Genomic DNA, 21,649 nt, shown 5'->3' on the forward strand with positions numbered 1-21,649 from the left:
ACTTCTGGTCTTCTGTCACTACATTCCAGTTCTCCAACTGCCTAAATACAAAGGGTGATTTTAATGGTAGCTCTCTTTGTAGCTAAGGGAATAACCTGGCCATGCCCAGAGACAATTCATTCAGCACAGCTACGTGGTCACAGATTTCTCTGGTTTTCCTAAGCCTAAATTCCTATTTAGCAATGGCTATTATATATGTCACTATTTAGGTCATTCTCATGGATAAGGATAATTCCAAAATAAAAGATACCCTTATTACATAAATTCAGCAACAAAAAGTAGATGGTAGCACTGGTTAGTTGACTTGTTTCCTTTTTAAATTTTCGTTATCAATGCTTAAGGCCTAAAATACGATATTCATTCCCCAGAAAAACCATTACAACTCTATAAATAATTTCAAATACCTTTTTATTCGTAGTTCAATGTTGGCTGCATCCATTTCATTCAACAAATGGCATGGAACCCTGTATCTTGGATTACCTCGAGCTGTGAACAAAACTTGTCATTAATTTATGTGAATAAATGAAATTCGGTTGCTGAAGAGGTAGTATGGAAACTAACAAGGACCATGCTAGGAGCTAGGAGAGTTATTACTAACTGGTTGTGTGAATACTTATTTTCTCTGGAACTCAGTTTTCCCTTCTGAAAAATGAAAAAGTGAGAACAAATGAAAGCTAATACTTATATACACCAAGCTAGAAGAATTCCATTTCTTCACCTTTATATGTCTTTTAAAAGTCTTTATATGTACTTTTTTAAAAATAACACTCACTATTTCCTTCCTGGTTACAAAGGTAATAATTGGTCAACATACAAATTATGGAGATTATTTAAACTGTAAAATTAACAGTTATTACCTTTAACTCATCCCCCCTACAAAAAAAAAGTTCACCAAAATTTTAGCTGGATCTTCATTAAATTCTTAAGTGGTAACTGTCATTCAATACATTTTCCAATTAAATTACGTCAAAATTCAATTCAATGAAAAGATAAATACTCTATAAGACATTATTTTTTGGTTTATATATTTCTATAACTGTGAATTCTATTTCACAATATTTTTATCAAAACAATTATCATACCATCTTTTTTTTTTAGCCCAGAAAAATGCAAAACACTTTCTGGTTAACAGAATAGTTATGCAACTGTTTCAGATCCAGATATTTCAATTCCTTTGATTTACTTACTTTATTTTTATTCTTTCTGAAAATGATCATTATTCTCATTCTCTAAAAACAGTGTCCACATGTCTATTAATAAAGTATGTCTCAAAGAGGTTTTATAGTTAGAATTTTTACTTTTGCTTGGACTTTCGGAAGTAATAAAGTCTACCTGACTATTTACAGTAGAATGCTTTATTACTGCGAGTCTCAACAATTAACTTCCTAGAAGGTTCTCCTAGAAGGTTCAACAAAGGGTGCTGCAAAAATATTTCAATTGTTGAGAAAACACAGTAACTTAAGGGAGAAACACAAGAAAGAAAAATAAAAGGGAAGATTTGAAAAACTCAAAGTCACTTACAACTCAAAAGACAAACACATAGTCATATGATTAGAGCAAACCTGAGCATCTGGCAATCACATTCAAGTTTCTGAACACAAAGGGAAAATACTATTTGAACCAAGAAAATCCAATTTTAAAAATCTAACTCTATTTGAGAAAGTAAATGTATTTCAGACCTCATATTATCACAAGAGAAATAATTAAATACAAACATATGATCTTTACAAAATAAACAGACTGTTGGATTTCACTTGGCATATTTTTTATTATTAGCTTTAAAACATTTTATAGGGCAGTGGCTCAGTGGCAGAATTCTCGCCTGCCATGCTGGAGACGTGGGTTCGATTCCTGGTGCCTGTCCATGCAAAAAAATAAAAAATTCATAATGTTTCAAAAGTACACATTCTTAAAAAGGGTAAATACTCAAATACCATTGGCTGTTTGTCTCCTAAATTTAATAATTTATTAACACCAATAGGAAATTTTTCTTTCCATACCTTCAGAGGGTCTCTGTAATTGTGATTTCCGATAAAACAACATGTAGGCACTTTCTTTCCCCTGAAACTGCTGTTCAATGTCCTTTTCCTTGATTGGCTGAACTTTGGAATCATTTATATCAAACCAGTGGGGACAGGAGGTATTATCATTTAATTCTAAGGCTTCTGAAGTATGTGTCTTGAAAATTTGATCATTCCTCTGGAAATCCAACTTGGGCTCAAGAGAACAGTTCTTCAATAGACTAACTGTATTTTCATCTGAACTGAGTAGAAATATCTGAGAATGGAGTCGCAAGAACTATATGGAAACAAGCACAAAAACAAATACGGGGTTAATAAACATTTTTAAAAATTAGACATGATGGGAAAAAAATGTTCTCTTCCTTTCACTGACTAGATATTTTAACTTCACTTTATTTCAGGCCTGGATGGCTAGGAAGAAAAATCCATTTGGGACTTAATATAATCAAATCAAAATTAAAATCTAATCAAAATTAGATTGCACTGTTAAACAGTCTAATAATTATATAGGGAAGAAAGTGGCCATGCCACAATCTAAAAAGTATCTTAGTTTTATTACTTCAATAACACTATTTTTATAAAGTATTTTATTGGCACAGATTAGGCAGAACACACTTAAAATGTTTAAAAGAAATCTAAATGAACAAACTCAAAATGAAACCACCACACAGAATATTATATAAGGTAATCTGAAAACTAGTGATCCAGGGCAGACACTGTTGGGATAAAGTAATAACTATAAACCAATATTAAATCTTTTAACATTAACTAAACTAAATGTTGTCTGTCCTGGAAACTGACATGTTAGTCAGGAAATCAAAGCACAAAGGGATTCAAGTTGCAATCTCAAAGTCTGTTTCTCAAGGACTTCTAAAGTACTGAAAGGAAAAAAAGAGGCTCTCTCCCCATCCCCGATTCTTCTCTCCTTGTCACCTCCTAATATCTGTGCTACCTTGTACCTACTCCTTTTCTCCCTCAGCACAAATTTACGTTATATAGAAAATCAGTTGGGAGCAATATGTAGCACTTGTTTTCCCCATCAATCAATATGGAAAGGTGATATTTCTTATCTTTCTTGGAAAAAAATTAATTTGTGGTCATGTCAGCTCTCTAATCAAAAGTATTATTATTTTTTATTTTTATTTTTTTGCATGGGCAGGCACTGGAAATCCAACCCAGGTCTCCAGCATGGCAGGCGAGAACTCAGCCACAGAGCCCCTGTTGCTCACCCGAAAAGTACTGTTTTTTTATAATAAATAGAGGGCTTAGAGAATATGGCCCAAAGACAATACTATTAACATTTTATAAGAGAACAGGTGGGTAAATGAGTTTTGTAGGTAATTTGTTTTAGGTACAATAAAAAAATCAACAAATTGAAATTCTGTTAGTAAACTTTCTATATAGCCAGTTGTTTTTTTTTGATAGTTGAAGATTAATGCTTTTAAGTCTTAAACTTCAATGAAATTCTGGTTCAGGTAATGGCAGATTGCTTTTATTAATTGGTAAAATTATAAATTCTGGATAAAATAATAAAAACAACTTATTTGAAGAGTGAGCAAAAAGCAGGCATAAAGTGGAAGGGACATACTCCTTGAAAAAAAAGAAGCAAACTGGTGAGTTCAATACTAATTCACTGCTTCCCAGTTTGTGGTAGTGCATGGAGAAAAAGAGTTTAAGCAGAAAGCAGGAGTCTTTTGGGCTGTGAATACAGAATTTGAGAACGCTAGTAAAACTAGAAAGTGAAAGGAAAAAAAAATCCATAAAGGAGGAAGCCAAAGTGGAAAGAGTCCCAAATCTTTATCATAGCACTCTCAAATTGTCAGCTGACTCTTAAAATGGTACATACACCGCCTAAGATACCAAGGAACCCAGCAGACAGCAACACGTGGGAAGTCAGGATTTGAGAAGAAATTTCAGCAGCTGCCTGCTACTGGGTAGAAAAAGAACAGAGCTCATATCTTTTCAATTAGAGGGTTATAGAAAACATTGGGCTTTCAAAGAAATCCTAGAAGGGCTATGCAACAGGACAGGGATTGGTAAAGGTTTTCTTTAATGGCCAGATAGTAAATATTTTAGGCTTTGTGGGACAAGTGGTAAAATTGAGAACACTATGTAGATACTTACACAACCTTTGAAAAAGCAACCTTTTAAAAATGACAAGACCATTTTTATTCAGGGCTATATAAAAGCAGGCAGCAGGTCATATTTGGCCCATGAGCTGTAATTTGCCAACTCCTGTCTTAAGAGAAAGGACCATATCCCAGGCCTAACAGCTATTACCTAGCATAAAAGGCAAAATTTCAATAGACCCACCCTAACGAAGCCCAAAATGAAGCTTACATAGAAACAAGATTATTTGGAGGTGATTTAACAGCTTGTTAGAACAAATGCAAAACTCTTTAGATAAAAATAGCATAATCTAGAGTCTCCACAACTTACCATCCACAATGTCCACCAGACAATATAAGATTATATAACATGCAAAGAAACAGGATAATATGATCCATAATCAAGAGGTGAAACAGTTCATAAGAGAAAAGAATCAAGAGAAAAAGACCCATAGTTAATCCTGATGTTACAATAGCAAACAGTTACTATAAATGTCTCAGAATTTATAGAAAAAGATGGACATAATGGGTGAATAATTGGGGAATTTCAGCTGAGAAGTAGACATTCTAAATAAGAACTAAATGGAAATTCCACAGTTGAAAAATATACTATCTGAAACAAACAGTTCTTGACTGGGCATAAAAGAAGACTGGCTACAGCAGAAGAAAGAATGAGTAAAAAACTTAAAAGACAGATTAATAGAAATTACCTAAACTGAAGCAGGAGAATAAAAATAAGAGAAAACATCTGAGATCTATCAAACGGCCTAACATACATGTAACTGGAGTCCTAGAAGAAGAGAGATGAGCAAGAAAAAATTTGAAAAGATAATATTTCAGAAATTGATGAAAGGCATCAAACTACAGATATAAATAACTTAACAAATATAAAGTAAATAAACACAAAGAACACCATTTTCAGAAATATTAGAGTCAAATAGTAGTTGAAAACCAAAGATAAAGAGAAAAATCCCAAAAGCAGCTAGAGAGGGAAAAAAAGACATTTAATGAAGAAGAAATTCATAAAAAAATGACAGCTTACTTCTTATTCAAAACAATAGAAGCCAGAATACAACATACAGTGGAATTTACAACATATGCAACAGTAAAAATATAAGAAAAACAGGAGAAAGGGATGGAGCCGCAGAAATGGAATTATACTACTATGTATTATACTACTGTAAGCATACAATTGTATACTCTTAACTGATAACTTATAGTATTAATTTATATAGTATAATCCCTGGAAAAACCCCTAACAAAATTAAACAAAAAGGTATGTATAGCTAAAAAAGCAACAGAAGCGCTAAAAATGGAACACCAAAAATTACTTGATTAATCCAAAGGAACACAAGAAAAGAAGAACAAAGGAACAAAGAATAGAGGAGTCAACTAGAAAACAAATGTCAAGATGGTAGACTCAAACCCAATTATATCAATTATTACATTAAATGTAAACATACTAAACATTTTAATTTATAGGAAGAGATTGTCAAACCATTATATGATAAAAAAAGGATGAACAGGAGAGAAAATCTACTAAGGCATAAGCTGGTTTTGTGGAAAGTTTAATAAACTTCATAAGCCTACTAGCAGCAAAACCGGTGATAAAGAAAGCTGAAAAACAGAAAATTCCAATATCAGGAAGGGAAAAGGTGACGTAACTTTAAGTTTTACAGACATTAAAAGGATAATGTGAGGGATGCAACGGTAGTTCAGTGGTAGAATTCCAGCCCTCTATGTGGAGGACCTGGGTTTGATTCCTGGCCCATGCACTTCCGCAAAACAAACAAACATGAATTCAATAAAAATCGTGCTGCAGTAACGGGATACTCACCTGGAAAAGGAATGGCATATAATATACTAAAAAAAAAAAAAAGGAGTAAAAGGATAACATAGGATATTTTGAACTTTATGTCAACAAATTTGACATGTTGGATGAAAGAACAAAATCCTTAAAAACTACAGTTTCCCAAAATAAACAAAAACCTTCTAAATGCTGCTCGCAAGAGACATATTGACATAAGAAAGTCTGATTAATACCAGACAAAGTACACTTCAAGACAAGGAATATTAGCAGAGATGAGGAACATTTCATATGTCAGGAGGTTATAACAATACTAAATGTGTAGGTATCTTATAATAGAGCTTCAGGATATATGAAATAAAAATGGTCAAAATTTAAAACAGGAAGGGATGAAGCGACAATTATAGCTGGATATTTAAAAACTCTTCTTTTAGTACGTAATGGAACAAGCAGACAAAAAATTAGTTAGGGCACAGAGGAAATAAGCAACCCTATTAACCAACTTGACCTAATTGACATAAAATGAAACACTATACCCAACAACAGCAGAAAATAACCTTTCCAGCAAACATAAAATGTTCAGCAGGACAGATCATATGCTGAGCCATAAAACAAATCTCAATACATTCAAAAGAATTTAAATCATATAGAATATGTTCTCAAGGATAATGGAATTAACTAGATATCAATTTACAAACATAAGAAAAAATTAATTAGAAATTCCCCCAAATATTTGGAAATTAAGCAGTATCCTTACCAAAATCCCATGGGTCAAAAAAAGAATCACAAGGGAAATAAGGAAATACTTTGAATTGAACGATAATGAAAACAGGTCATTTTTAGCTGAAGCTAGTGCTTAGAGAGAAATGTACAGCTTAAAAACACTTATCAGAAGGAAGGTTAAAATCAACAACTGAGACAGCAACCCAAGAAGCTAGAAAAAGACAGCCAAATTAGAATCTCACAAAAACAGGGGAAGAAAGGAAATAGAATTAAGAACAGAAATGAATGAAATAGAAAACAGATAACAATAGAGAAAACCAATTATGCTGGTTTGAAAGGATTTATGTACCCTAGAAAAGACATGTTTTAATCCTAATCCCATTTTGTAAAGGCAGCCATTTCTTCTAATCCATATTCAATGATGTATGCTGGAAACTTTAGATTATCTCCATGGAGATGTGACTCAATCAAGTGTGGGTATTAAACCTGATTAGGTGGAGACATGCCTCCATCCATTCCAGATGGGTCTTGATTAGTTTGCTGGGATCCTGTAAAAGAAGAGACAGTTTTCGAAGAGGATACCTATGAGAATGACGAGAAAGCCACAGCAGAGCTAAGCAGAGCCACGAGGCCAAGAGAACTGCATAGTCCACCAGCCAGTGACCTTTAGAGGTTCTGAGAGAGCAGACAAGGGTGACAGAATGCCACAGAACTACAAAGCAGAGAATCCATCAGCCAGCAACTTTTGGAGATGAAGAAGGAAAATGCCTCCCAGGGAATCACACGAAAAAGATGCCTGGAGGGAAAGACAGCAGACACCGCCATTTTCACCATGTGCCCTTACAGCTGAGAGAGAAATGATGAACGTCATCAGCCCTCTTGAACCAAGGTATCTTTCCCTGGATGCCTTAGATTGGACTTTCTATGGACTTGTTTTAATTGGTACATTTTCTTGGCCTTAGAATGTAAGCTAGCAACTTATTAAATTCCCCTTTTTAAAAAGCCATTCCATTTCTGGTATATTGCATTCTGGCAGCTAGCAAACTAGAACAACAACAAAGTCAAAAGTTGGTTTGCTGAAAAGTTTAATACACTTGATAACCTCCTAGTATGACTTATGGGGGAAAAGGGAGCTAGAAAACACAAATTATTAATCTCAAGAATAAAAAGGAGAACATAACTTAAGTTCCCACAGTCAGTAAAAGGATAATATGGAATATTTTAGACAACTTTATGCCAATAAATTTGAAACCACAGATAAAAGGGATAAATTCTTTAAACAACACTACAACTTCCCAAAATAATATAAGAAGTTATAGAAAATTGAAATAACCTGACATCAAAGAAAGTAAAATGATACTTTTTAAAATCTTACAAAAAAAAATTCCAGGTCCAAACAGCTTCATTAAAGTCTACCAAGCACTGAAGAAATAATAACCAATTTTACAGAAACTCTTCCAGAGAATATAAAAATAGGGAATATAACCCAACATGTCTTATAAAAGAGTCCAGAACAAATCTTATAGAAGGATAGTAATAAAAAAAGAAAAGTACAGACCAACATGTCTCATAACATAGACACAAAAGCCCTTGATACAATAATAGTAAGTTGAATATAGCAATATATAAATATATATCATGATATTCCCCAGGAATATAAGATTGGCTTAATATTAAACATTCAATCAATCCAATTCACCACATTAACAGAATAAGAGGAAAGCCATGTGATCATATGAATAGATGTACATAAAAAAAGCATTTTAAAAAATTCAACCTCCATTCAAAATAAAAATGATCAGTAAACTAGGTATAAAAGGGAACTTTCTCAAATTTAGGAAGTATGAGTTGGTGGGGGTTGAGAAGTATGTAAACCTACACAGCTAATATACTTAAAAATGAAATATTGAGTGGTGTACCGGTGGCTCACTGGCAGAATTCTCACCTGCTGTGCAGGAGACCCTGGTTCAATTCCTGGAGCCTACCCATGTCAAAAAAAAAAAAGTTATGACATTTTGACTCATTTTAAATGAAAATCTTCAAATGTTCTATGAACACAGGGTCATTAAGCTAAAACTCATTTATGAATTGTGGTTTAATAAAACAACACTTAGATGCTTATTCAAGTTTGTAAGCTCTTCACTCCTGCATGAAATAGCTCTGGATCATCACACTCCAAAATATGTATTAAATGGTCTGTCATTTTGCTTGTTTGTCAGTCAAGTTGTTATCTCTTATTTCTGGAAGTATCAGTTTCACATCTATTCTTACAGTTTAAACCAGATCACTAAGTTTATTAAAATTGTGGGTAAAAGAAAGATTAAATGAAATCTGAATGAATATCTATTAATTCAAGCTATTTCTGTAAGTAAAATGATAAGCTTTAAAGTATGAATTTTGTTTGACAACTTTTTTTTTTTTTGCTATTGTGAAAAATAGCAATAGGGGTCAAGAACACTCCCCTCCCTGTGTTTCCTTACTTCTTGGGTCTATAATAAATAAAATAGTTTAATGGCTGAATTCCAACCTTTAAACAAAAATACTGATTTTATCTGTTTTTTAACTTTTTATTTTGAAATCATTTCAAATTTAAGAGTTACAAAGAAAATATAAACTACACAGAGGAAACTCCAACATACTCTTACCCCCTATCCCAGATACCCATATCTATCAATTTTAACTTTTTGCAACATTTTCCATTTTAATTTTTTGCCATGTTATTTTCTCTATACGTCCATCTATCTTTTGATTCATTTACTGAACACTTGAATGTAGGTTGTATATATCACGCTCCCTGAACACTTAATATTGCCATGTACATTTTATAAAAACAAGGATATTCATTTATATAACCACCTTAAGTGCATTATCAAGTTCAAGCAATTAACATTGATATCAAGATTTAAATCTATATTCCAATATTTTCATATGGCTCAATAACGTTCCTTTGAGCCTTTTTTCCTTCCTTTCTAGATCCTATCCCCAAAATCTTGTACTGAGTTTAACTGTCATTGTTTCATTAGTAGCTCCTTTTCCTGTGGGGGTTGGGGGGGGAGATGAAATAAACATAGCATAAACTTTCCCATCTCAACCACTCCCAAACATACCATTTAGTGGGATTAATCAGAGTCACAATTTTGCAATACTCTCACCACCTCTCACTACCTAAATTTTCCCAACTCCCCAAAAAGAAACCCTAAATCTATTAGACATTAATACTCTATTTCATCTCTTGCCTCTGGCAACCTGTACTCTAATGTTTGTCTCTACGCGCTTGCATATTCTCCAATAATTTCTTTGTAGTTACCATGGGGCTTTAATATCCTAAATTTATAATAACAAAATTTTGTTTGCTTTGATACCAACTTAATTTCAACAGTATATACAAACCATGTTCTTATAACCCTCCATCCTCCCATCTTTATGTAGTTATTGCCACATACTATATATACCTACATTATGAGTCCCAAACCACTGATTATCATTACAAGTTATGTTTGCTTTTTAGATCCTGTAGCTAGTAAATTTAGAGTTAGAACGCGAAAATACAATAGCACTGGCAGGACCCATGTCATTACCCTCAACAGTGATCTTTATCTCTTCATGCAACTTTGACAAGTGGTCTGTTGTCCTTCCTTTCCCTTCAACCTGCAGAACTTTCTTTAGCATTTCTTGTAGAGCCAGTCTAGTGGTAATGAACTCCCTCAGCTTTTGTTTATCTGGGAACATCTTAATCTCTCCTTAAATTGTTTGTTGTTGCTGTTGTTACTAGAGAAGTTATAGGTTTACAGAACAATCACACATAAAATACAGGAACAATCATGCTAAAACACAGGATTCCCTTAAACCGCCTCACAACCAACAGCTTGCACAGGTGTGGAACATTTGTTACAACTTATGATAGCATGATTTAAAATAATTGTAATTTTTTTTTAAACACTAATTATCATTGTTATACATGATGAAAATTATTAAAGTAGTACTTTTAACTATCACCCATAGTTTACATTAGGTGTATTTTTCCCATATACCACTCTATTATTAACACCTTGAATTAGTGTCATACGTTTGTTATAATTCATAAAAGAATTCTTATATTTGTACTATTAACTATATATCATTGTCTGTAATGGCGTTCACCATGTTAAAGCGTTGTTTTATTTTTTGATTTTTATTCTAATAACATATATGACCTAAGTTTTCCCTTTTAATCACATTCACGTATATAATTCAGCGCTGTTAACTGCACTCATAATGCCTACTATCATCACTATCCATTTCCAAACCTTTATAAATCAATCTAATTAGAAATTCTATACAAATTAAATATCAGCTCCCTATTCTCTACCTACAATCTATCCTTAAACGATATTCTAGATTCTAACTCTATAAGTTGTTTTGTTATAATCAGATCATATTAGTGAGATCATACAATATTTGTCCTTTTGTGTCTGGCTTGTAACACTCAGCATAATGTTCTCAAGGTTCATCTATGTTATCAAATACACCAGGATATCAACCCTTTTTACAGCTGAGTAATATTCCATCACATGTAAAAACCACATTTTGTTTATCTAGGTAACAGCTGATGAACACTTGCATTGCTTCCATCTTTGGGCAACTGTAAATAATGCCACTGTGAACACTGATGTACAAATATCTGTTCAAGTTCCTACTTTCAATTCATTTGGGTATATACGTAGTAGCAGGATTGTTGGGTTGTATGGTAATTCTATACATAGCTTCCTTAGGAACAGCCAAATTGTCTTCCACAGCAGCCACACCATTTTACATACTCACCAACAACAAATGAGGGTTCCTCTTTCTCCACTTCCTCTCAAATACTTAAAATTTTCTGCTTTTTGAATAGTAGCCATTCTAGTTGGTATCGAATGGTATTTCATGTTTTGATTTGCATTTCCATAATAGCTAGTGATGCAAGGCATCATTACAAGTGCTTTTCAGCCATTTGTATATGCTCTTTGGAGAAATGTCTATTCAAGTGTTTTACCCAGTTTTTAATTTGGTTATTTGTAGGTTTTTTTTGGTTGAATTGTAGTATTTCTTTATGAATTCTGGGTATTAAACTCTTATCAGATACGTGGTTTCCAAATATTTCCCCCCCATCTAGTAGCTTTCTTTTCACTTTTGTGACAAAGCGCTCTGAGACACAAAAGTTTTTAATTTTGAGGCAGTCCTATTTGTCTACTTTTCTTTTGTTGCTTGTGTTTCGGGTGTAAAGCATAAGCAATCCTTTTCTAACAAAAGATCCTGAAGATGCTTCCCTACATTTTCTTCTAGGAGTTTTGTAGTCCTGATTCTTACATTTATGTCTTAGGTCCATTTTGAATTAATTTTTGTATATGGTTTGAGACAGGGGTCTTCTTATATTCTTTTGCATATGGATAGCTAATTCTCCCAGCACCATTTGTTGAAGAGACTATTGTTCCCCAAATGAGAGGACTTGTTGTCTTATAAACAATCAACTGGTCATAGATATGTGGGTCTATATCTGAACTCTCAATTAGATTCTACTGGATATCTATCCTTGTACCATTATCATACTGTTTTGACTGATGTAGCTTTGTAATAGGTTTTAAAGTCAGGACATGTGAGTCTTTTTTTACTTCTTCTTTTCAAAGACAGTTTTTGCTATTCAGGGTTCCTTACCCTTCAAATAAATTTGATAATCATCTTTTCCATTTCTGCAAAGTAGGCTGTTGGAATTTTGATTGGGATTGCACTAAATCTGTAAAACACTTTGCATAAAATTGACATTTTAATGATATTTAGTCTTCTAACCCATGAACATGGAATGTCCTTCCATTTATGTAAGTCTTCTTTCATTTCTTTTAGCAATGTTTTGTAGTTTTATGTGTAGAAGACCTTTACATCATGGTTAAATTTATTCTAGATATTTTATTCTTTTAGTTGCCACTGTAAATTAATTTTTTTCTTGATTTTCTCTTTTGTTCAATGTTAATATAGCAACCTTAGTTCTTTTTTTTATTATCCTTTGCACAGAATATCTCTTTCCAACTTTTCACTTTCAATACATTTGTGTCTTTAGGTCTAAGGTGGTTTGTAAACAACATATAATCGGATCATGCCTTTTTATCCATTCTGCCAACTTGTGTGCTTTGATTGGGGAATTTAACCCATTAATATTCAGTGTTATCACTGTATAGGCAGTACTTACTTTAGTCATTTTTTCCTTTGGTTTTTATATGTCATATCTATCTGTTTATTGCCTCTCTTTTCCTTCACTGCAACTTCCTTATCTGTACAGTTGATCTTTTGTGACTTATCTGATGGATTCGTTTCTGATTTGAAAATATGCCAACTTCGCTTCTATAGCCTACCTATTCTCTGTATCTTCATTTCCTCACACTGTTCCAAGTTACTCTCTTCTGGCTTTTGTTCCAACCTACAGAACTCCCTTTATTAATTTTCATAACACAGTCCTTTTGTGGATGAACTTTCTCAGTCTGTTTATCTGTGAATATTTTAAATTCTCCCTTATGTTTGAAAGACAGTTTGGCCAGATAAAGAATTTTTGCCTGGCAGTTTTTTCATTCAGTACCTTAAATACATCATACCACTGCATTCTCACCTCCATGGTTTCTGATGAGAAATTGGCACTTCATTTCACTGAAGATCACCTGTATGTGACCAATTGCTTTTCTCTTGCTATTTTTAGATTTCTCTCTTTATATTTGACATCTGATGTTTCGATTAGTATGTGTCTTGGAACAGGTCTATTAGGCTTTATTCTCTTTGGAGTATGCTGCACTTCTTGGATATGTGTATTTATGTCTGTCATAAGAAATTTTTGGTCATTATTTCCACAAATAGTCTTTCCGCCCCTTTTCCTTCTGGAACACCCATGACACATATGCTTGTGCTCTTCATACTGTCACTCAAATGCCTGAGAACTGCTCAATTTCTTCTATTGTTTTCTCTACCTGTTCTGATTGATTTGATTGTCCGCATCTCCCACCCTGATTCATTCTTTTGTCTTCTCAAATCTGCGGTTATATGCCTCTAGTGTTTTATTGTAATCTCCACTATTGTGCCTTTCATCTCCATAATTTAGGTTTCTTTTCATAATTTCAAACTCTTCTGTACGCTCGCACATTATCTTAATATTCTTTATCTCTTTATGCATATTCTTCTTCATCTCCTTGAATTGATTTAATTTGTTATCATTCCTTTGATTAGTTGTTCCAAACTCCATCTCCTCTGAATTTTTTTTTTTGTTCTGCTGAGTCAAATCTTCTGGTTTCTTAGTAAGGCTTATAATTTTTTTGCTGATGTTTAGGTATATGATTATCTTGATGAGTAAACATTAGAAGGTCACCTCTCTCTTGTCTAGGATTTAAAATACCCCAAATTTTAATTGATCAGATTTTTTCAGCTTTTCTTCATCTTCTTCTAAAAATATTTTTATTGAAAAAACTATTGCTGACTTCCGGGTCAAGATGGCGGCTTAACAATGTGTGCATTTTAGTTCATCCTCCAGAACAACTATTAAATAACCAGAAACAATACAGAAGAGCTCCTGGGGCTACATCAGTGACTGGACACACAGCGTACCCCAGTCTGGACCAGCTGTGAGCACCCCCAGAATCGTGAGTTCCCAAAGCGGTGGCAGCTGATGCCCCTCCCCCACAGGCTGCTTCCAGAGGGGAAAGGAAAGAGACTTTACCAGCAGCAGGGCCTGAGCCCCACTAAAGGCCGACTTTGGAATTAATTAACAAATTCTGACACTAAAAATAGGACCCCAGCTCAGGTGAACCTGGTCAAAGGGGAGGTTGCTCATTTTTGCCCCAGCACCAAGGGGGCAGGGCTGACGGATAAAGAAAAAAGGAAAAGAAGAAGGAAACAGAGGTTTTTGTGGCTGTGTTTCTACAAAGGCTTGACTGCGTTTAGATATAGCGGCAGGGCTTCTCAGGTTGCAACTGCCCCAGGCATAGGCAGAAGTGAGCTCTTTTGGGGGCTTGTCTGGAGCCTGTGCCTTCCCCGGGGGAGGGGTGAAGCCCAACTCAGGTGGAATCCCTCCCTCAAGGAATTCAAACACCAGGGCTTGGTAATTTGAAGCCATTAAAACCAGCCTACAACCTCTCCTCTGTTTTCACCACGCCCCCAGCAGGGAGAGTCTGCCAAAGTTAAAGGTACTGCATCATCTTACGTTGGTGGGACCTGCAGGCAGACAAGCGCCACACACTTGGGGATACGAAAAACAAAGTCCAGAGACTTCACAGGAAAGTCTTTCAACCTGCTGGATCTCACCCTAGGGAAAACCAACACAGGTGACTCTTTCCTCCTGATAGGAGGCCAGTTTGGTCTGGGAAAATCTGGCTGGGGTCTATAATATCTAATTAGCCCCTACTTGGGGGGGGGGGGGCGGAGGCACCATACAAACAGGGCAAGAAACAAGAAAATAAGAACTAAAAAATTCTCCTCTGTTAAACAAAACTTAAGCTAGAGGTCCAGATAAAGCTGAACTGAATATCAAAGAACAGATAGACAACACATTCATCCAGCAAGAAAACCCTAGATAAAAGAAGTGAAAGCAATCTCCAGAATAAACTAATTAAGGTAATTAAATGCCTAGACACCAGCAAAAAATAAAAAATCACACTATGAAAATTGAAGATATGGCCCAGTCAAAGGAACAGACCAACAATTCAAATGACATACAGGAGCTGAAACAATTAATTCAGAATATACGAACAGACATGGAAAACCTCATCAAAAACCAAATCAATGAACTGAGGGAGGATATAAAGAAGGCAAGGAAAGAACAAAAATAAGAAATTGAAAGTCTGAAAAAACAAACCACAGAACTTATGGGAATGAAAGGCACAGCAGAAGAGATGAAAAAAACAATGCAAACCTACAATGGTAGATTTCGAGAGACAGAACATAGGATTAGTGAACTGGAGGATGGAACATCTGAAATCTGGCAAGAAAAAGAAAATATAGGGAAAAAAATGGAAAAATGTGAGCAGGAACTCAGGGAATTTAAAGACAATATGAAGCACACGAATATACGTGTTGTGGGTATCCCAGAAGGAGAAGAGAAGGGAAAAGGAGGAGAAAAACTAATGGAAGGAATTATCACTGAAAATTTCCCAACTCTTATGAAGGACTTAAAATTACAGATCCAAGAAGTGCAGCATACCCCAAAGAGAACAGATCCAAATAGACATACTCCAAGACATTTACTAATCACAATGTCAGAGGTCAAAGAGAAAGAGAGAATCTTGAAAGCAGCAAGAGAAAAGCAATCCATCACGTACAAGGGAAGCCCAATAAGACCATGTGTAGGTCTCTCAGCAGAAACCACGGAGGTAAGAAGACAGTGGGATGATACATTTAAATTATTAAAAGAGAAAAACTGCCAACCGAGAATTTTATATCCAGCAAAATTGTCCTTCAAAAATGAGGGAGAAATTAAAACATTTTCAGACAAAAAATCACTGAGAGAATTTGTGACCAAGAGACTAGCTCTGCAAGAAACACTAAAGGGAGCACTAGAAACAGATACGAAGACAAAAGAGAGATGTGTGGAGAAGAGTGTAGAAAGGAAGACTATGAATAAAGGTAAAAAGAAGGAAAATTAGATATGACATATAAAATCCAGAAGGCAAAATAGTAGAAGAAAGTACTACCCGTGCAGTAATAACACTGAATGTTAATGGATTAAACTCCCCAATCAAAAGACATAGTCTGGAAGAATGGATTAAAAAACAGGACGCATCTATATGCTGTCTCTACTCAAAGGACATGAGGGCAAGGACACAAACGGACATTTGCACACCAATGTTTATAGCAGCATTATTTACAATTACCAAGAGATGGAAACAGCCAAAATGTCCATCAGCAAACCAGTGGCTAAACAAACTGTGGCATATACATACGATGGAATATTATGCAGCTGTAAGACAGTATAAAGTTATGAAGTATGTAACAACATGAATGGAGCCTAAGGATATTATGCTGAGTGTGATTAGCCAGAAACAAAAGGACAAATATTGTATGGTCTCACTGATATGAACTGACATTAGTGAATAAACTTGGAATATTTCCTTGGTAACAGAGACCATCAGGAGATAGAGATAGGGTAAGATACGAGGCAATTAGAGCTGAAGGGATACAGATTGTGCAACAGGACTGAATATAAAAACTCAGAAATGGACAGCACAATATTACCTAACTGTAATACAATTATGTTAAAACACTGAATGAAGCTGCATGTGAGAATGATAGAGGGAGGAGGGCTGCGGCATAAATGAAATAACAAAGAAAGATAGACAATAAAGATTGAGATGGTATAATCTAGGAATTCCTAGAGTGTATAATGATAGTGACTAAATGTACAAATTTTAAAAATGTTTTTGCATGAGGAAGAACTAAAGAATGTCATTACTGCAGGGTGTTGAGAATAGATGGTGATTAATATTTTAAAATTTCAACTTGTGTGAGACTAAAGCAAAAAATGTTTATTTGGTACAAATTTATATTTTGACTAGTGCATCTCCTAATATAACTTATGTAGATAGTTGGTTGAACACCTTAAGTACATGGAACTTTGTTAGGACATGAGATTTTGTTGGTTTGTCCAGGTGATGCCCTGATGAATACCAGAGTGATTTGATCAGTGAGCGGAAAAGTATTTGTAAAGTCCCCTTCAGGGAATGGTGAGAACGGGGAAAAACTCAACTTCCCCAAGTTGAATTATTGATATTCTCACAAGCATTGTGGACAACCAAAGCTATAGGCTGAGCCCCCAGTCTTGGGGTTTGTTCATATGAAACTTAACCCCACAGAGGATAGGTCCAGCCTACTTAAAATTAGGCCTAAGAGTCACCCCCAAGAGAACCTCTTTTGTTGCTCAGATGTGGCCTCTCTCCAGCCAACACAACAAGCAAACTCACCACCCTCCCCCCTGTCTACATGGGACATGACTCCCAGGGGTGTGGACCTTCCTGACAACGTGGGACAGAAATCCCAGAATGAGTTGAGATTCAGCATCAAGGGATTGAGAAAACTGTCTCAACCAAATGGGGGAAGAGTGAAATGAGACAAAGTACCAATGGCTGAGAGATTCCAAACAGAGTAGAGAGGTTATCATGGAAGTTATTCTTATGCACTAAGTATCACTTTGTTATCCAAGATGTAATGGAGAGGCTGGAGGGAACTGCCTGAAAATGTGAAGCTGTGTGCCAGTAGCCATGTTTCTTGATGATGATTGTATAACGATATAGCTTTCACAATGTGACTGTGTGATTGTGAAAACCTTGTGTCTGATGCTTCTTTTATTTACTTTGTTGACAGATAAGTAGAACATATGGAATAAAAATAAATAATAGGGGGAACAAATGCTAAAATAAATTTAGTTTGAAATGCTAGTGATCAGTGAAAGGGAGGGGTAAGAGGTATAGTATGTAAAATTTTTTTTCTGTTTTCATTTTATTTTTCTGTTGTCTTTTTATTTCTTTTTCTGAATTGATGCAAATGTTCTAAGAAATGATCATGATGATGAATATGCAACTATGTGATGATATTGTGAATTCCTGAGTGTATGTATAGAGTGGAATGAGCACGTGCTGGGAATGTTTGTGTTTCTTTCTTGTAATTTTTTTATTAATAAAAAATTAAAAAAAAATAAAAATGTAAAAAAATGAAAAAATATATTTTTATTGACAAATCTTCACACATATACAGTCCATACATGGCGTACAAATAATGTTCCAATATCATCATACTGTTATGTATTCACACCATGATCATTTTCAGTACATCTGCATCACTCCAGAAAAAGAAATAAAAAGCTCATAAATCCCATATCCCTTATACCTCTCCCTCTCACTGATCACTACTATTTCAATCTATCCAGTTTATTTTACCCCATTATTTATTTATTTTTTGTCTGTATTTATTTACTCATCTGTCCATACCCTGGATAAAAGGAGCATCAGACACAAGGTTTTCAATATCACACAATCATGTTTTAAAAACTGTATCATTATATAACTGTCCTCAACAATAAAGGCAACTGGAATACAGTTCAACAGTTTCAGGTACTTCCCTCCAGCCACTCCAATATACCATAAATTAAAAAGATAGCTATATAATGCATATGAATAACTTCCAGGATAGCGTCTTGACTGTGTTTGAAATCTCTCAGCCACTAAAAGGTTATTTCATCTCACTCCTCTAGTCCCCCTCTTAGTTAAGAAGGTCTTCACCTAATTCTTGCCTTGGATATGTGGTACCATCATTAAGATCACATTTTTTTTTGGCTAATTGCTTTATCTTCAGCAAAAAGCTTCCTTTCCTCCATTCCTCTGGTGTTCTTGAGCTGTTCTGTTTGTTTTTGTGTAGAATTTTTTCCCCAGCTACTATGATTTAATTTCTCTCCCTCACTCAGCATCCCATTTTCCTTACACTTTTCAGTAGCGGGACTCCCCAGTTTTTCAATTCAATTTAACTGTGCCACTTCTTTTTGTACTCTGTGAGGATTTTTCTACCTCCAGTTTCTTCCTTATTTGATTATTTCATCCCAAGGAGCCAGATGGGACCACTTCAGAAGGTTGAGTCATTCCCACAAAGTCTTTTTGTGTTTAGGGAATACCACCAAAATTAACTGGGCTGAATAAGTGTACCAGTTGGCTGCTGCTGTTCCGCCAAGATTCCCCCTCATCCTAGGCACCCTTTTCTATACAGCACTCCTTAGTGGCTTATGTTTTATCGTATTAATCTGTTAAGCTGCCAGGATGCAAAATACAGAAATGGAACAGCTTTTATAAAGGGAATTTAATAAGTTATAAGTTTACAGTTTAAGGTTATAAATATGTCCTAAGAAGACACATTCAAGAGAAAGCTATCATGGCTCAAGGAAAGGGTGATCTGGGAAGGCACATGGCTGGTGTCTGCTGGTCCTTATTCCTGATTTTGCTTCCAGCTTCTGACGACAGTGGTTTCCTCCCTAAGCATCTGTGAGCATTCATTTAACTACTCCAGAACAAAACTCTGGGTTTCATCTCTTAGGTTAGCATCTGTTGGGACCAGAGATTTCTTCTCTGCAAGTTCTGGCTATTTGCATGTGTCCTTGCTTAGCACCCAGGCTATTTTTGTCTCTATGTCCAAACATCTACATTAGCTCTGCTCTGTCAGCTCTGAGCTTTCTTCAAAATGTTTCCTCTTTTAAAGGACTCCAGTAAACTAATCGAAACCCACCTGGAAATGGGTGGAGTCATATATCCATCTAATCAGAAGGTCAAATCCACAGTTGGGTACAACGTATCTCTATGGAGATAATATAATCAAAAGTTTCCACCCTACAATATTGAATTAGGATTTTAAAAAACAGCTGACCCCGTAAGACTGGATCAGAACTAAAACTTAGCTTTTCTGGGATACATAATTTTTTCAAACCAGCTCATTCACACTGGATCTCTGAGTTCCTGGGTCCTCTGCCTGTATCTGCATGGTGATTTGATTGCTGTGAGTTTCTGTATAGTTTGGCCCTGGTGGCAGGAACCAAGAGAGGGGGAAGGAAAGAGGATCAGCTGCTCTGTGATGGAAGTTCCCCACTGGATGTTTTTCCCATTTTCTGATTCCCTATCCTCCAGAGTTCAAAGGAAGTGGCATTTCTCCTTATATCTGCTGTATCTTCAAGGAGGATTTTTTTCAGGGGATGTCTTATGTTGCCATGTTAATGAAATCACTCCTATGTGTTATTTCTCTTTCACTTTTGAATGAGTTTTGCCGGATACATAATTCTTGGTTGGCAATTTTTTCCTTTCAGGACATTCCCCTGCCTTCCTGCCTCCACGGTACTGACAAGAAACCGGTATTTAATTTTATTGAAATGTGCTGTACATGACACACTGTTTCTCTCTTGTGGCCTTTCAGAATTTTCCTTGTCTTGGACATTCAACAGTATGATTATAATATGCTGCAGAGTGGGTCTGGTTGGGTTATCCTATTTGGAGTTTGTTGAGTCTCTTAGATGTGCATATTCATGTCTTTGGTTAAATTTGGGAAGCTTACAGCTATTATTTCCTTCAATATTTTCTCCGACCCTTTCTCTCTTTTCCTTCTGGGACTCCCAAAACGTGCATTTTGGTTAGGTTTGATGATGCATTACACAGGTTCTTCAGCCTCTGCTCACTCTTCTTCATTCTTTCTTCTTTCTATTCCTGACACTGAACAATTTCACTTGTTCTATCTTTAAGTTCACTGTTCTTCTTGTGCCAGCTCCAATCTACTGTTGAACGCCCCTAGGGTGCTTTAAAATTTACGTCACTATGGTTCTTCGGCTCTATTTGATTCCTTTCCATGATTTATATCTCTTTATGTTTATCTATCATTTTCCCGATTTCCTCATATTTTTGTTAATGATTTCCTTTAGTTCTTTAAGTTTGTTTAAGACCACCTTTTAAAGTTTTCACCTGGTATGTCTCAGGTCTGATCCTCCTCATCGCTGATTTCTAATGCTTTAGTCTTCTTTGCCTGGACCACTGCTTCTGATTTGTATGTTTTATTTTATTTGTATGTTTGTTGAAACCTGGGCATTTGATCTTTTAATGTGTTACTGCTGAAATTTAGACTCTTCAGTGTCTGTTCCTTAAGCTAGTATCCAGCTATCGTTATAGTTTTGCTTGAATGCCAAGAACTGACAAATAAAAGAAAGGAGAAAAGAAAACACCTTCCCTGGTCTTTGTGAATAAAACTGCACAAGTGCTTTCCTTCAGGACTTATCCGTACAATAGGTGGTAAGAGAATAGCTCCAGGCCAAAGCATATGGGCCTCCCAGATCTTTTCTGTGAATGTGTCTTGTCTGGGCTGTGGGGGTGTTGGGGAGAGACCTATAAATATCCCTGTTTACACAGTTACAAATATTTTCTCTCCCCTAGGAAACTGCTTCCTCAGGGTCCTGAGCATTGCACAGTAGGTCCAATAGTCAGCAATCCCCT

The 21,649-nt window shown here is 35.3% G+C and overlaps 1 protein-coding gene across 12 annotated transcripts in view; it reads right to left on the bottom strand.

Annotated features, from left to right (window-relative positions):
- Positions 1-21,649, bottom strand: part of USP40 (ubiquitin specific peptidase 40) — a 163,478-nt gene that overhangs the window by 110,214 nt on the left and 31,615 nt on the right. For 11 of the 12 annotated variants that reach the window (XR_013173121.1, XM_077155459.1, XM_077155460.1 and 8 more), the window contains 2 exons: positions 2,001-2,298; positions 405-486 (listed from right to left, as the gene is read on the bottom strand). The exons of the other annotated variant lie outside the window; for it this stretch is intronic. Coding sequence is in view for 10 of the 11 variants with exons in the window: in XM_077155459.1 (XP_077011574.1) it covers positions 405-486; positions 2,001-2,298 (380 nt within the window). In the remaining variant the exon portion in view is untranslated. The remainder of the gene's footprint in view (positions 1-404; positions 487-2,000; positions 2,299-21,649) is intronic. 12 annotated transcript variants of the gene reach the window in all.

Source organism: Tamandua tetradactyla, chromosome 3 (genome assembly GCF_023851605.1).
Source record: "Tamandua tetradactyla isolate mTamTet1 chromosome 3, mTamTet1.pri, whole genome shotgun sequence".
Lineage (NCBI taxonomy): Eukaryota > Metazoa > Chordata > Mammalia > Pilosa > Myrmecophagidae > Tamandua > Tamandua tetradactyla.